The following is a 17,475-nucleotide window of genomic DNA, read 5'->3' as shown; positions in this document are numbered from 1 at the left end:
GACCTCTATCTCTTTTTACGAGAAGAATTGATCGCACTTTTAAACCCTAATAGGTAATGGCAATGGATTACTGCATTTCTCCAGTGGATGATGCTGACATACAACTGTGTCATGCAAGCTACACATTTAGACCAACAGTGCCATGTGACACAGACATTTACGACTTGTGCAGCATTCTGATGCCTGAATCAGATTTGCATTTCCAAATGATGTTCATCAAGCTTTGAAATTGTACTTGCACGTGAGGAATGTGATCACATCCTCCGTGATCTCTGATGGCCAGATGTGAAACATTTAAGCAACGCATTACAGAATTGTTCAGAAGTTCTGCACGTTTTATGACCAAACATGTATTGTTAGCCTTAAAGCTGAAATTTTTATATTTTTTTATATTATTTTATATATTATATTATATTTACATGTTATAATGCATTTGAACCTTTCCCTAACAAAAAAAGTAAAATCACATTGAATGCCTTTGTTATTAATCTGATCACTTTTTCATGTTAGTTTTAATAGTTTGACATTGTTTTGTACAGTTTAATATGCCTGCAATTTCAATTTATATAAAAACGTATTTAAACTTAAAAATTCACTTGGAAGGTCTTATTTTGTGCAGAATCTTTCATTTCAGAAATATGTTCTGAGACATGAGCCAAGAAGAATTAAAAAAATAGTTATTGTTTAGATTATTTGTATTTGAGGATTATTATAAATGCACAAGCTCTTCTAAATAACATTCCATGCAAAGTTTTCATCAATGTTTAGTTAGTTTAAACAGAAGTCACAAGCCACTTATGAGCCTCAAATGTAGTTTTATTGTAACAAAAACGCTAGAAAACCTAAGGGAGAGCTCAGAGGGTATTTAACATTGTTTTCCAACTGTACTTTTCCAGTAATCTCTTTCCATTACAAAATCTGTAATAAAAAAGTACCACAATCTCATACCTGTGAGAGGGCTAAAACAAAAGAACAGATCTTGAATTTAAGAACATCTAAGTTCTACCTTTTATGGCTTTAGAACAGTTTTAAATTGACCACAAAAAAGGAGTGGAATTAACTAGCAAAAACATTAACTTAGCCCTTTAACATGTGTGTTGTTGTTTTTTTACACAGTTTATCATGGAATGATCATCCAAACAAGAATGATTTTTTTTTTAGTTATGGCAAGAAAAGTATTAGAGAGAACAGCTGTATCAAAAACTAGGATAAAGGAAACACAGAACTGGCTTTACTGTCAGAATTTAGAACTGTCGCTCTCTTTGGTCACAAGCTGGAACCATCTCCAGAGTTCTAACCACACTTCCTGGATGCGGCACACCTGACTCTCATTCACTCCATCTACCGCAGCATACTTAAACACATCATTGAGCTGGATTCAGTGTGAAGCATTGTTTGTGCCACACTGGTTTCCTTACTGAGTGTTATGTCTGGACCTGGTCTTCTGTCTTCTGATCCAGACTCTGGTTGCCTGCCTGGACCCTTGCCGCCACTTTTTTTAACATACCGTCTCTCCTCGGATGAACATATGCCTGTTATTAACGCCTGCCTGCCTGACTCTAATTTAAGTTTGTGGACTTTTAGCTGAGCTAATAAACCTGCTGCATTTGGATCCAGCCGTCTTGCCTGTTCTTGTGACTGAATACTTCGCCACTGTCACAAGATCAGGCAGACGGCTGTATTCAAATGCAGCAGGTTTATTAGCTCAGCTAAAAGTCCACAAACTTAAATTACTTTAGTCAGTCAGCCAATCAATAAAAGGCATAAGTTCATCCAAGGAGAGACAGTATGTTCAAAATAGTGGCGGCAACGGTCCAGGCAGGCAACCAGAGTCTGGGTCAGAAGACAGAAGATCAGGTCCAGATACAAGATATGATAAGGAAGACAGTGTGGCACAAACAATACTTTGTGGTAAGTTCATTACAGAGCTCAAGTATGCTGTGGTTGAGTGAATGAAAGTCAGGTGTGCACCATACAGGAATTGTGGTTAGAACTCATGAGATAGTTCCAGCTGGTGACCAGAGGGGGAGACGGAGCTCTAAATTCTGACATTTACACCAAATTCAGATATTACAGAATATCCATTGTGTAGCAGTCACCTGACAGAGTGTTGTCCAGCTCTGCTCGAAACTCTGGGTATGAACTATATGTACATGGTAATTCAAGGACGGCACCGCAGGTGTGCGCCACTAATCTTCGACTTAAACCAGACAGCCTATTAAAGGTTACTTCGATTTTGTCCTGGCAAAGAACTGAGGACCCTGTGCAGAACGCAAGAATTTCACCAGTTTTTTTTGGTCAGCACTTCTCACATACCTTACCAGATGGTTAAAGGCTGACTGCTGCTGTGGATCAAGGTTTTCAACTGTTGGCTTTATTGTTTGGGCCTCTTTTTTGTTTGTTGGCTTTTTAGACTCAAAGATTCCTGATGTCTTTTTCAGTCAGAGGTGGAACCACATTGTGGATGATGGAGTGGAAACAGTCTATTATAAACTTTGGCTCTTGAAGCAATACTTTATGTGCCATTGTTAAAAGAGAGGCCCGTAAATGGTCTCCTGAGGGCAGACAGTGTGAGCCCATTCTAGAAAAAAGATCCAGCAGGTCTTATTCAACAGTTTCATCCATGTTGTTTTGGAGAGCTTTCTCAACTGCCATTCGCTCAGGCCCTGAAATAAATGTATTAAAGGACATCATCAAAAGTTCCTCATCTACTGAACTGACTCCTTGACAAAAAGCAAGAACAAAAGCTGGTGACAGTTGGATTGGTATGATGCCATGGTCCAGATATCCTTTCAACCAAACTCTTCCAACAGCTTCCCAGTGCTCTTGCGTAAAGTCTGGTCGAAGTCTGGGAACTCGTTCCTCCTCCCCCTCACATTGTTCTAAGAAAAGCTCCCAGAAAGCAGAGTAGACTTCTCTGGATACACCGTCACCATCAAAACCTTTTTCATTGTTCAAATCCATCTTTAGCTTTGTATTAAGGACTTCTGCGTCAATAAATACATCTATGAGATCCTGAACTACATTGATACGCCTAATTGAAACACAGCGGATGTCCATTACAGATGGGGTTTGGAACACTTGATCGATATTTGATGATGCAGATCCTTCACTCCACGTTGAATGCTTCCAAATTGTGAAAAAAAAGAGAGTTATTAAAAATCAAATCAATATGAATGTATTTAATTTTTTTAGTAGTCCATTACAAATTTGAAGATATTAATCTACAGATTATAGTTAAAAATATGTAATAGAATTAGTTTTAAAAAAAAGATGACAAGTTATTAAAAAACAGTTCTAATGAATAGAAACAGCATTTCTTACCTGATTTGTGTCGAGAGTATCTGGATTCCAGGGAAGAGTGGAGTCAAGACTCGCTCCATCATCGCCAGAGTGAGGTCCAAACTGTATTTCAAAGTCTTCAAGAGATGCATTGATAGCCTGGGCAAGATGAGGATTAGGCTCACCGACTAACTGTTCTGCCTCTTCATGAAAAGCTAGGATTAGACAGTCATCTTCAACTTCCTGGTTGCTTGTGGTTAAATGTGAATTATTCCCATCATCATCATCATCTGGAGGAGGTGAATGGAGAATCTCTATGTAGTGCAACTCAGAGTGGGGTCTTGACTGCTTACTTGATTCTCCTCCCTGTTGATAATATTAAAATTATACTGTCATCTTAGTTTGTGAACATACATTTATTTCCATAAACATGCCACTTAATCTAAAGTAGGATGTTTATGTAGACAAGGGGTCGGCAACCTGTGGCTCCAGAGCCACATGCGGCTCTTTCATCCCTGTATTGCGGCTCTCTGTGGTTTCGAAAAATAACTATAATGTTCTAAGATTGTCGTGGTGCCTTTAACACCACTGGCATGTGCGAGCGGGCAGGAGGAAGAAAGCAGCATAGGGGGCGTGTCTACAGCTGTGAATGCAGACCAGAGACTGTTATGGGATGGAATGTTCTTCTAAAAAGACAGTGCATGTTGAATGACAAGTGAATAAAAACCTCATCATGCACAACCTCTCCAGGTCATCTGTCGACCAGCTGTTGTATGTTTGTGAGCAGGTTGGAACCAGGCGAGCCTCTCGTCTTTGGAGCAGCTTCTCAGGGCTGACGGCTACGGTCAGCAAGTGGTAAACGGGAAGATTCATAAAAATAATTTAAAAAAACAGAACAAAGAACTAATGGGCTGAGTATTAGGTTTAAAAAAAATCTATACATATAGACATTTTCTAACTACATTTATATGTGACTAATAACCTGCGTCACCACCACAACTCCCGCTGGTGTGTAATCGCAACAATGTCCAGACCCAGAAAGGACAACGATGGAGAACTTTGAGAGAATTGAAGTTCCTGAAGAAAACAATTTAATGGCCCCTGGGCAGATATGTTTGCTTTGAACGACTTTACCAGTGTGAGTAATACGTAAAGAGGAATTAGAAAACAAAGTCTAAAATGTGGCGAGACATCCCACAATAAATATGCAGCTTTTGCCCAAAAACATCCTGGTCCAGATGAGAAAAAAAAGTTGTTTGTTGACAAAAATCTATTGGAGAAGCGGATTGACTGCTAGATAATTACGACATATGTGCTAGTTTTGTGGACTCTTGGGAAATAGTTCTATTTGAACCCATTAAATGACAGAAGATTCAAAAAAGAACATCTCTTTAGAAACTCTAAAAACAAGGGAAATTATGCCATTCACTGGAACCACTGGGTTTTCCAAAGGATGTTGTGGCTCCCTGTGTTTTCATTTCTGTGGGAAACTGATCCGAATGGCTCTTTGAGTGGTAAAGGTTGCCGACCCCTGATGTAGACGTACATTGACAGACATTTTTAATTGTATTACATCATTGTAGGGAGCATTCAACTCAAAGCATTTACCCACTACCAAGAAACTTCAATGTAGTTAAACTCAAGACATTTTCCTATGTAAAAACTAGGAAAAAAATAGCAAATTAGTTTCTCAACAAACTGCTAATGAGAAACTGTTTTAAAATTGATAGGTATAGCTTATTTGTTCCTATCTAGGGAGAGATTGTACAACATCTTCAGGTCTGGTCCAAATCATGGATCATGAGGTTCTGAAGGCATTTCTGTTGAGCTAGATGATGTGAATTAGAATTTTCTCTTTGGCACTTGTTTGACCCATGTCATCATGCAAACTACACGTCATTACAAAGGTTATTTTTTGTTAAATAGCTTTTGATGCATATGTTGGACTAAAGCATCAGAATAAAAACCTGACTCCACCCACGTTAAGCGGTCTCTTTGCAAATCAACTACTTATCACTGAACTCATAATAAGGCAAATGCATTAAATCAATAAAGAAAAATAAATTAAAACTTAAATTCAAAATTATAAAAGTCACAAAATTTTCATTTATTTTTTCCATTTTCATGGAATGCACTTACGCCCTTGTACAAATGTGGTTTATATTTTTAAACACATGTACATTATTTGCTATAAAAGCCTCTAGCTTGTACTTTTATACTTTGTGGGGTTTTTTTTTGGTTGAAGCTATACTTTAAGAAAACACAAATGAAATATACAATATAAATTACAGACTGAGTTGATAAACTACATCAATATGTGTTGGAGCTTACTAGTCCATGATTTTTCTTTGTGAAGACACTGGGTGATGTATCAGAATCTGATGATTTGGGATCCAACTGATTGCCTCTTTCAGTCTTCTTGGCGGATTTTCTGATGATGTGGCTTCTTGCAGCTTTTATCTGTTTTCTTCTGTTCTATAAAAGAAAAACAAAATTTTATGGACTTTTGATACATGTTAAAATTATTCAACATGTTTTATATGGTGTGCGTCTCAGCTTAGACTGTTTTAGCTTGATTTAGAATTATTCTGACGGTGCTAATATTTTTTGTAAGTGAAAATAATGTGGCATCAAGTAGAGACTTCCCATGTGGTGGCCAGTGCCACCTTCAAGGATATGCTGGCCACCCCATGCATATTTGTAGCATATAGCATCCTTTTTTGAAAACACATTAAATGTTGTAACAGTTGTTGTTGTTGTCCAGAAAGTATGTATTTTATGAACACTAAGGCGCAGGCAGAGCTGCTGTTTCATGTTGATGTAATTTATAGAGGATGTTTTGTCGTTCATGAATCATGACATTGTCAATAAAGATTGAGGGATGAGCAACAGGGTTATTTTAAAGTGTGCGAAGACGTATCTAGTTGTCTAAAATAATTCTTCCAAATTTTAAATAAACTATGTCTATAAATAAACTATAAATAAACTAAAATTTCTTCTAAGTGAGAAAACGGCGCTGAAGTTGAGGACTAATAAAGGAATATTCTGCCGCATTTTTCACACTAAGATCACCAAGCACCTGATCAAAAACCACAGGACCTGGACTGCTCAAACCTGGATTCTATGAGATATTACTGTGAAAAATGCAGTGGACTGTTCAAGTTTAGTGCTCTCGCGAATTGCAAGCTAACTTCCGCGTCGTAGTGAAAAGGACAACGAAACAAAAAATCTCAACACCGCTTAAATATCTGTCAAGTCTGTGCAATAGTTTGTATGTAAACCATTAGTAATCTACACTCTTGATATATCTGATTAATAATTCACAACAATATAATCTAAATAGCAAAAATATAAATTCCTTCATACCTTTGCGGATCTGTCCTCAGAAGGTTCGAAATCTGAAGATGTGTCCGAAAGAATGACATCTGTGGGAGAATCCTCTTTTTCCTTTTCTCGAGTGCACAAATAAATTCGCAGCATTTTTATTTTGGTCTGCTCATATAACTCATTTACTGTGCATCCAAGTGGAACAATCTTGTGGCTGAAATCACGAATGTCAAACTGGAAGTCACCCACTTCGCCTTTGGAAGAGTGTCCGTTTGAGAAAAACAAGTTCTTTCCGGTTTCCAGCAGCTCCTCCATAGTGACCGTCTTCTGGACACTCAAATGACGAGTTCCGCCTCCATGCCTTGTTCGGACCTGATGATAATTGCCGTCAGAAAAATGTAGCCATCCCATTTCAATCCGCCGAGTGTCTTTTGTTGCATGCTTGTTTCCAGCATGACGGCCTGTCATGTTGCCAGTGCAGGTTTGGTTTCGGTTTCGGTTTCCCTGAATTTTGTCTCTTACTCGCTGCATGAGCGATGACTTTGATCCTGGCCTTTCCAGGGCCGCGCTTCTTTGCTGACAGAACGCTTTAATGGCTAGCCGATCTCCATATCTTTCTATATATTTGGTTAAGTCCTGGTCAGTCATGACGTTTATCACATTAATGTCGATCTAAAACAACCCCCCCCCCCCGACACACACACACACACACACACAAACAATAAAAAAATGGTAAGCACACAGCATGTGCAAGAAAGAGACGTGAGGATCTAAAATTAGCATATTGCAAATATTAACAGCAGTAATGTTGCTTACCTTGTCTTCCACAATCTTTTTGATGACATTGTCAGAAATATTTCTTGTTTTCAGAAAGTTTACAAGGTCCACATCCTCAACTTCAGCCATTCTCTTGACAACTGTAGCTACTTGGTGCACAATGAGCAAGCAGGTAGACCATCTGATATCTTCTGATACTAACTGGTGCGCACCTGAAACTAATTGGTGCGCACCTGAAACTAACTGGTGCGCACCTGAAACTAACTGGTGCGCACCTGAAACTAACTGGTGCGCACCTGATACTAACTGGTGCGCACCTGATACTAACTGGTGCACACCTGAAACTAACTGGTGCGCACCTGATACTAACTGGTGCGCACCTGATACTAACTGGTGCGCACCTGAAACTAACTGGTGCGCACCTGAAACTAACTGGTGCGCACCTGATACAAACTGGTGCGCACCAGTTAGTCTTTTTTTTTTTTTTACTTCAAAAATATTTTTTTTTTTCAAAAAATTTTTTTTTTCCTCAATTTTTTTTCTATCAATGGCCCTTTAGGGGCTCCGTAGAATAATGATATCCCACAGCCATCTGTTTTGGATCAGGTTGCAGAACCAAATATTTCCACAGATGCTGAAGCACATTTGCATCTTATCCACAACAGCAAGAAACATCAGATTTGCACATAACTTAAATTACTAGTTTAGTATAAATAAAATTCAATGCATTTATAATTTCAAAGTTAGTCACAGTGTGTACATAATTACATAAAATGTATGACAATGCCTCAACAAATTCCACAAACACTTATTTATTGACAATATATGTGCTTTTTTTTGGATTACAAATACAAAAACATCCCCATCCTTTACAGTGGCTTCAGTGGATGAAGAACTGCCCACTGACCCAGATAACTGGCCCTTATCCCTGCTGACAGGAATCCAACACATCTGGTTTGCAGAGGAGAAATTGAGGTGCCATCCACATTTGTTTTTCCCAGAAATGACAATGATGGAGGAAGCTGCCATCACTAGTCCTTCAAAAAACGTTATTTAGTGGAGAAGTGGTGAAAAGAACATTGGTGTACTCAGAAAAAAATAATAGGCTCTTGTGTTTTTTGCTGCAAAGTTTTTTCCAAAAAGAAAATTAGTTTAACAAACCCTGGATTTAATGTCTGGAAGCATGCCAGTTCTTTGATCATCTCACATGACAATAGCCCAGATCATATCAACTCAACTCAATGGGCTTCAAGATTTTAGTTGCACTAGTTGTATGTCTTTTTAAATCTTATAATGGTGGTCATTTTAAACCTCAAGCAAAACATGTGTGATGTTGTCCTTGTAAGACTTATTGTTACTTTTAGTATTTTTTCACCAGTCCTATAAGGTGTCAGAATTTGCAAGCCTCTACTTGCATTTTTAAAATAATTTGTATTTGTTAAATATTTTAACAATAAAGTAAACATTAATAAGCAATTGTACTTTTCTGGGTCGTAATTGGGGGGTACAGAGGGGCGCTACTGGTGTGGCTCGCCCAGAACTACCACTGAAAACACAAGCTACAATCTATCTTTTTATCTGTAAATGCATTTTTTTAATATTTAGTTTACAGTAAGAAAGTTATATTTAACATTTTAAAATTTCTAAATTAAATACTGTTACTATACACATAACTGCACGTGACATAAAAGGTTGTTTTGATTATTATTTAATCCTCTTTTGTTAAATAAAAATACAAAAACACCATCTTTCTCCTCGTTTGAGTCACAAAAGAGGATGTTTGAAATTATTTCTTATCTCTATATGGAACACAACAATGAGATCCTCACAGGAAGACAGAAATAACAACTGACACATAAGCAAAAATATTTTAATGATGCCATGCTGCAGCCCTTTCACAAAGTCTAAAGCTTTTCATTTTGTACTTTCACACCCATATTCAACAAAGAATTTCAATTTGTTGCAAGTGTTTCCGTGTATCATGGGAGTATTAAAGACAGTTGCATTCAGGCAAATTTGTCATATTTATTGAACACAAAGGTATTCCTATCTCAAACATCTGGTGCTTAGCTGTCACAAAGCCGATTAAAAAACTCCCCACATCAGTAAGGTGGCTTAAACCGCTGTAAACACTGCACAGAATTTTTACACAGGGAAAATAAGACACTGCAAAATCACCTTGCATGCTAAACCAATTGGATGTAACGCAGAAGAACATGACAGAAATAAGAATGATCCGGAAGTGACCCAAATTAAAATAAACAAAAGTTTAAATCAGTAAGTCCGCAGTATATTCCAAAAAGTGGACTAACTGAAACAGTAAATAAAACATTGTAAAAATGACAGCAGGTAGCGGTATGTGAGGAGTGGGAACAAACACAAAAATAAAAGAAATCAATCATCTGTTAAAATACACATTTACTTTAAAAAATCAGACACAGTGAAATACAGCATACCTCTGGTATCGGGCACCCACACCAGTCTTTGATTTGATTTTTTTGATTTGAAATGGTTTATTTCAAGCAATTAAGTAGAAATAATACACAACAGCAATATAAACATCAGTTATACATTCATACAGTAACTAATCATACTTAGGATAATTAGACATTAATAACTAACCCTAACCCTATGCAGCTCATAGCCAAGACACGTTCACCCACAACGCACAGCGCTTGTCAGTGTAGCAGGAACGAACAGCGTGCACGCGCACACGGACGGGCACACGCACTATTTAGCCTTGCACTCTCCCGGTTAGAACAGCTATGAACAGTCTTAACATCGTTAGCTGGAATGTGCGTGGACTTAGTTCTGGGCCAAAGAGATTGAAAGTGTTAAATCACCTGGATGATCTTAAAGCAGATATAGCTTTACTGCAGGAAACCCATTTATCTTTATCAGCTGGTCATCTCCTGTGCTGTTCCCAGTATCCAGTTATGTATTCTGCCAGTTTCAACTCCAAACAAAGAGGGGTTGCAGTTTTGATTAATAAAAATGTTACATTTACTCATAAGGATACAGTTACTGACCCAGAAGGCAGATTTGTAATCATTAATATATCCATTCAGAATAAGGACTTTTGTATAGCGAGTGTTCATGGCCCTAATGTTGACGACTCTTCCTTCTTTCACAGATTCTTCACCTCACTCTCAGCTCACTCTGACTCCACAATCATTATAGGAGGAGACGTCAACCTTGTTTTTGACCCTGAACTTGACAGACTCAGCACAGCAGCAAACCAGCGTACATGGCAGTCTGCAAGTATTCTAAAGCAGTACATGAATGATCTGGGTCTCTGCGACGCGTGGCGCTCATGTCATCCAAGCACTAAGGGGTTCACCTTTTTTTCTCCAGTTCACCATTCACACTCCCGTTTAGACTATTTATTAATCAGTAACTCCCTTTTGAAAGAAATTAAAAGTTCCAACATTCATCCTATTATTATCAGTGACCATGCACCAGTTTCTGTTACTGTTTCAAGGGAAGTACCCAGACCCTCGGGTTCAACCTGGAGGTTTAATACATCTCTGCTAAAAGACCAGGAATTTATTGAATTCTTTAAAAAAGAGTGGGCAACCTTCTTAGAATTCAACAATACTTCTGAAATATCACCAAGTATTCTTTGGGAAGCAGCAAAAGCAGTCATGAGAGGGAAAATCATCTCTTATTCAACGCATAAAAAACGCAAAGAGAAAGCAGATTTATTAGAACTAGAAAATAAAATCAAAACCCTGGAGACTGCTTATGCTGCTTCTGCACAGGAACACATACTGGGCGACCTGAAAAATTTAAAGCTGCAGTTAAATGACATCATCAATAAACAAACACAATTCCAGATACAAAGGCTTCGACTGGAAAGATATGAAAACTCAAATAAATCTGGCAAATTTCTAGCTAATCAGCTTAAAATTAATAAAGAAAAATCAACAATCACTTCTATTATGGACCAAACAGGGAATGTCACCCATGACCCGGTAAAAATTAATAATGCGTTTAAAGACTTTTATCAAAACTTATACACTCCACAGATCAATCCATCAGAACAAAGCATCAACTCATTTCTCAACAATATAAACCTGCCCAAGTTAAACGACGATCAAATCACAAATTTAGACTCTCCGCTCTCGTTGTCTGAGCTTCATGAAGCTCTGTTACTTATGCCTAATGGTAAAGCACCAGGGCCTGACTGCTTTCCTGCAGAGTTTTATAAGGAATTCTGGGAACAACTGGCACCAACGTTTTATAAAACGGTAAAATTTATCAATGAAAGCCAATCTCTACCACCTAACATGAACTCTGCCAACATTATCCTTCTTCTAAAACCAGACAAAGACCCCACGAGTCCTTCAAGCTATCGCCCCATTTCTTTAATTAATGCAGATGTAAAAATTATCTGCAAAGCACTAGCACAGAGAATAGAAAAAGTCACTCCTCACATAATTGACTTTGATCAAACTGGATTCATCAAAGGCAGACACTCGGATGACAATGTCCGCAGACTCGTTAACATAATAGACTTTGCCACCATCAAAAACCAGGAAATGACTATACTATCACTGGATGCTGAAAAAGCCTTTGATAGAGTAAATTGGAAGTTCCTCATTGCTGCCCTCCATAAGTTTGGGTTTGGAGAATCATTCATCAATTGGATCAAAATATTATATCACAACCCCAATGCATCAGTTAGAACTAATAAACAGACTTCCAACAGGTTTTTTCTTGGAAGAGGAACTAGACAGGGTTGCCCACTCTCCCCCTCTCTTTTTGCAATATTTATCGAGCCTCTAGCTGCAGCAATAAGACAGAATGAGAGTATTAAAGGAATTAAAACCAAACACAGCCATCATAAAATTAGTCTCTATGCAGATGACATATTACTGTTTTTAAGTAATATACATTCTGTAAATGAAACGGCAACAATCATTAATGAATTCTCTTCTATATCAGACTATTCCATTAATTGGAATAAATCTGTTTTATTACCACTGAACAGTAATGCGGAGCAAGGACTCACAATACCAGTTAAATCAGGCAATATAAAATATCTAGGTATTTATTTTTCCCCCAAAATATCAGAACTGGTGCAGCTAAACTACACCCCATTACTAAAAAACATACAGGACGATCTAACACGCTGGACCAACCTGCCTTTGTCCCTTATGGGCAAGGTAGCCACGGTAAAAATGAAAATCTTACCCAAAGTTAATTATCTCTTCTCAATGATTCCCACACAACCGCCATTAAAATGGTTCAAAACATTAGACTCATCCATATCAAGCTTTCTATGGAACAATAAACCTGCAAGAATTAGTCTAAAAACTTTAAAATCTGCAAAAAGCTGTGGAGGATTAGAATTACCTAACTTCCACAATTACTTTCTTGCAAATAGATTACAATACATCTTAAAATGGTTAAAAAATAATCCAGAAACCAACTCATGGTTAGACTTGGAACAGGCGTTATGTGGAAAGATCAACCTGTCACATCTTCCATTTATTAGCCAAATAGTTAAAAAACAGGATTGTTTCAAAAGTATTAATATAAATGCCACTTTAACAGCCTGGTGGGAATTTCTCAAAATATCAAAATCATCAATTCATCCGTGCAAAATGACACCCATCTGGAACAACCCAGACATCCTCATAAAAAAATTATCCACTTCCCAGCTTGGCAAGCAGGGGGCATAAAACAACTAGAGCACATAATTATTGAAAGAAGATTCATAACTCCCCAGGAACTTCAAGACAAACATGGAATATATAACTTCTTGGAATATCAGCAACTTAAATCAATTATTACTAAAAAGTTTAAATACAGAGACAACGATTTAAAGCTACCAGATGTAGTTACCACTCTGATCAATTTCTCAATGAATAAAACTCTCTCCAAAATATACAAAGTTTTATGTAATTTAGATAACAATATTTCACTTCCGACAACAAAATGGGATGCGGATTTGAGCATCAGCACAGATGAAAGTTTTTGGTCAGAACTTTGTCTAAACACCTTTAAAATGACAAAAAGTCCAAATCTGCAGCTAATCCATTTCAAAACTCTTCACAGAATTTACTACACTGGACAGAGGATGTTCAAGATGGGTCTCAGTAACTCATTTGTCAGCACTGTGACAGTAATCTACCCGACAGTTACATGCATGCACTATGGTTCTGCACGCCTGTCCAGGCTCTCTGGCAGCACGTATGTGCCGATCTATCAGTCTGGCTTAAGGTTTCAATCACGTCTTCACCGTCACTTGGGTGCTGGGCCCCGCCAAATTTCCAACTGTGGCCGAGCCTGGTCGGGCCATATTTACAACACCCCTTGTGGGCCCTCTTTTTTCCCCGGGGTTCCCCCCTCCTGGGCGGGGGCGGCGGGCCCCCTGCCTCGCTCCTCCCTGGACCAACCGTGGGCCGGGCGGGTGGCTGCCTGGAGTGCGGGGCGGGTCTCCCTTGGGGGGTCCTGGCTCGTACCTGGGGTTAGGGCGGGGGGATGCCCGGAACTCCTGGGTGGTGGTGGGGTGCTCGTTTGGGGCTGTGGGCGTCCTTCTCCGGTGGGGCCCTGCGTTGGTTCTCCCGGCGCGGCGGGGGGGCTGCTCTCCTGGTTGGGCTGGGGCGGCGCTCTCTTTCCCTCCGTGCCTCCCTGGCCTCTGGCTCTGGGGGCCTTGCGGCGGCCCTGCTGGCCCTGGCCTGGGTGGCGGGCTTGGTCGCCCGGGCGGCGGTTGTTCCCTGCCGGTTCCCGTGTGGCGTTGGGGGGATTCCGGCTGCCGCTGCCGCTGCCGCTGCGGTGGGGGTCTTGGGGTGGGGATGGCTGGGCACTCTCCCTCCTTCTTTTCACGTTCCACCATCCATTTTAGAAGAACATAAACACTCACCTGAGCACTGGTGTTAGCTCACCTTTGCACTAACAGTTTGCATGACTGAATGACTGAAATATTTCACACTAGTTGGTTTTAAGGCATAAGTATGCGTGTGAACACTATCTGTTTTGTGTACATGTCGACAGGTGGACATTTTTGCAGCTAGCAGGTGTGTTTATAACATTTGAGTGTGTGTGTGTGGACAGGCCCCGCCCTTTTTGTACTACATTTGAACCTTACCATAATGATTAACAACCAGTAAACTTGTTGCTTTATGCTGCTTCATGGTCTTACCCCCCTTCCCCTCCTATTATCACCCCCTACCCCCCCTCTCTCTAACGTCCCTCTCTCTTCTTCCCCTCTTTCCTTTTCCGTCCGGTCCAACACCAAAGATTTTCAGACATGATTGAAATCAATAAAGTTTGGCCTCAATTACAAAAGGGGTTTATTCAGACATACCTTTGGTTTGTCTGAAGATTAATAACCCCTCTTGTTAAAGTAAAATATGTCCAACACAAGAGGCCCTCAGCTCTCATCTGTCTGCCCAGCTGTTGGACATGACAAGTTAGAAAAAAAAAAAAAAAGAAATAATACACAACAGCAATATAAACATCAGTTATACATTCATACAGTAACTAATCATACTTAATTAGATACTTAATACATAATTAGACATTAATAACTATTGCTTGAAAAGGAGTGGAAGGAAGCAAACTTATATAATCCCACCCCGTTATACTATAACGGGGTTTATTACATGATTTATCAAAATCCGGTTCCCGGTTTTTATTAATGAATTAAAAATCATAAGATATCGATAAAGCACATGACAAAAATGAATTACTTAAGTATTACGTCAAAAATAACTATTTTAGAAAACAACATGGCAAATGCAGATCAGTCATCTGAAATATTTGCAGATTATGTTACTTATAAAAGCCATTCATATGAATAAAACATAATACTATATCAGTAAAATAGACAACACTGTTTCAGGAATTTTCATAGCAAAATTTCATCAAGTATCAAAAGATAAAAACGTCCAAAATTATGCTACATTAGGAAAGATTTTTGAATCAATTTATCAGTTTTTGGAGAAGGTGAAGTAATATCATTAAAAGTCAATCAATTTAACAATTTTCAATAAGTGATTAATCATTTGTTTTACTTTTTTTAATGTTATTTTTGTATTTTTATTTTATTTATTTTTTTATTTTTTATTTTTTTATAATAAAGTAATGCTGTAGGGGAAAAGTAAAAAGGGTCCATAACTGTCGATTGTCCAAGGTTGGTATTTCTTCTTTTACTGATAACAGCCATTCATCTGGGTTTGTCATGATTTGAACTTGTTGTCTTGTTTTTGGTCCTTGTTCTGTCTTGTTTCTGTTTCCGTTTCCTGTTTTATTTTGAAAGTCTCCTGTCTTGTCTGTTTTCTTGAGTTTTACTTCCTTTGGTCCCCATCAGCCCTGATCGTGTCCACCTGTGTCTTGTCTGCCCTGTCTGTATATAAGTCTTGTCTCTGCCTTCCTCCTGTGTTGGTCCATTATTCCTGTTCCGGTGTTCATGTCATGTCATGCCATGTTCCTCGTTCCTTGTTCCTTGTCTCATGCCACGTCACAGTGAGTATTTGTTTTTTGGTTTTGTCATCCTGCTCGGCAGCGCCCTTTGTTTGTAATTAAACCCCTTGCCCTTGAACCGTGTGCCTCCGCCTCTGCATTCTGGGTCCTACCGGCTCTCGAGCCACCCTCCACCGTGACAGGGTTCAAAACAGTTAATATTTCTCTTCGATGTTATGTCTGCAGACATTAGATTCAGGTCCATATCCTTCTTCAGCTGATATCAGCGACAGTGAAAATTGAGGTCAAGTTGTCTGCAGGTCAGAACTCTGCTGTTATTCAGGTTACGTCAGACATACAGAGAAAGTGATGAATCCACGTGTCATATTTCTTGAAATTATTTGGCTCTTTGGTTTATTACTCCATGTTGTTTCAGATGACCGTGGTCAAGCACTTCTCAAAGTCCTTCATGGTGCTCACAACCAGAACCTTGGACCGGTCCTCTGGACCGAGCAATTTGACGTAAATCCTGCAGCCTTTAACCCAAGTGTTCTCAATCTGCTTACGCTTCCTGAGAAGCCGTGCATGTTTTGAGATTTCAGCATTCCTTCTGGTCAGATGGTCGTTCAGATAAGCAGCCGAACCTTTCAGTTGTTTCTTTTGGGTCATCAAAGCTAGCTTGTGTTTGTGATTCACAAACCTGATGAGGATCGCTGGTTTATCTGTCTCCTTTCTCCTGGGGAGCAGGTGGCAGGTCTCGATGGTATTGAGATCCAGGGAAATCCCTTTAGATGTGAGAAATGAATGTATTTGCTGCTCCAAAGACACTGCACCGATCTCCGGCGTATTAGCACTGCCAGCTACGCTAGCTCTAGCATTAGCAGTGCTTGCTCCTGCTGTCAGTATCGCTCGAGGCTTGATTGGTAATCCAGTGAGAATGACATTATTCATCCTTACTTGCTGATCCACATCGTCCAGTCTTTTCTCCAGAATCTCGACCCAGTTTTCTCGCTGCTCGTTTTGAGCCCGAAATCTTCGGAACTCTTCCATCATTTCCCAAAGTGGCGTTAGCCTAGCCGACACTTGTTCCATAAAACTTTTCAGCGTTTCTTGAATAATGTCAAGAGTCTTTTTGAGGTCTTCGTATTCCTGGAGTTTCTTCGAGGGCATGGTCAGCTCTCTTTTAAGTAATTTGAAGATAGTTGTATTCGCAGAGAGGCACGCCACGCGTCCTGCCGTGTAACCCGGAACCGGAATCTTTCATCCAGTAGGTTTCCTCACAATACCACAGCCCTGTCATATAAAATACATAATTAAAAAAATATTTAAAAGGACTGTAAAAACTGACATGATTATCAAAATAAAATCAAAATTACCAGATTTGCTCACAGCTGCCACAAAAACAGCGTGGGCCCAGCAGTCGTTCTGGCCACCCTAAAGAATCTGGCACTGCCGGGCAGCTCCGCCCCTTCCTGTTTAAAAGCTTTAAAGCCAGAGCCACACCCACTGGTGTAGAGTGTGGTGTAGAATATTTTCGAGCCCCCCCCCCACACACACACACACACACACTGACACAAACATACAAATCCTTTGTTTCTAAACTCCACCGCGCCCCCCCCCTGCAATACCTCTGCGCCCCCCCTCAGTTTGGGAACCACTGCCCTACACCCATCACAA

At 39.4% G+C, this 17,475-nt stretch overlaps 1 protein-coding gene and 2 long non-coding RNA genes across 4 annotated transcripts in view; 1 reads left to right on the top strand and 2 right to left on the bottom strand.

Annotated features, from left to right (window-relative positions):
- Nucleotides 1–2,019: 2,019 nt before the first annotated feature.
- On the bottom strand, nt 2,020–9,052 carry LOC111946455 (uncharacterized). Its single transcript, XR_013651792.1, has 3 exons — nt 5,614–9,052; nt 3,325–3,648; nt 2,020–3,126 (listed from the first exon to the last, which is right to left on the bottom strand). It is a non-coding gene; the product is annotated as an uncharacterized LOC111946455 (long non-coding RNA).
- Nucleotides 9,053–9,398: 346 nt separating this feature from the next.
- The window catches only part of LOC144988050 (uncharacterized), a 9,565-nt gene continuing 1,488 nt past the window's right edge, over nt 9,399–17,475 (bottom strand). Inside the window, exon 2 of the long non-coding RNA XR_013651791.1 lies at nt 9,399–17,091. This is a non-coding gene — a long non-coding RNA (uncharacterized LOC144988050). The remainder of the gene's footprint in view (nt 17,092–17,475) is intronic.
- Nucleotides 15,428–17,475, top strand: part of si:ch211-214e3.5 (zinc finger protein 518A) — a 24,315-nt gene continuing 22,267 nt past the window's right edge. Inside the window, exon 1 of one of the 2 annotated variants that reach the window (XM_078938121.1) lies at nt 15,428–15,861. In XM_078938121.1, the coding sequence (XP_078794247.1) occupies nt 15,806–15,861 (56 nt within the window). In that variant the 5' untranslated portion in view covers nt 15,428–15,805. The remainder of the gene's footprint in view (nt 15,862–17,475) is intronic. The other variant, XM_078938122.1, reaches the window with a different exon arrangement.

This window comes from Oryzias latipes, chromosome 19 (genome assembly GCF_053564925.1).
Source record: "Oryzias latipes strain Hd-rR chromosome 19, Olatipes_Hd-rR_3.1".
Classification (NCBI taxonomy): Eukaryota; Metazoa; Chordata; class Actinopteri; order Beloniformes; family Adrianichthyidae; genus Oryzias; species Oryzias latipes.
Note: the sequence above shows the minus strand (reverse complement) of the source record. Positions and strands in the feature narration are given on the sequence as shown.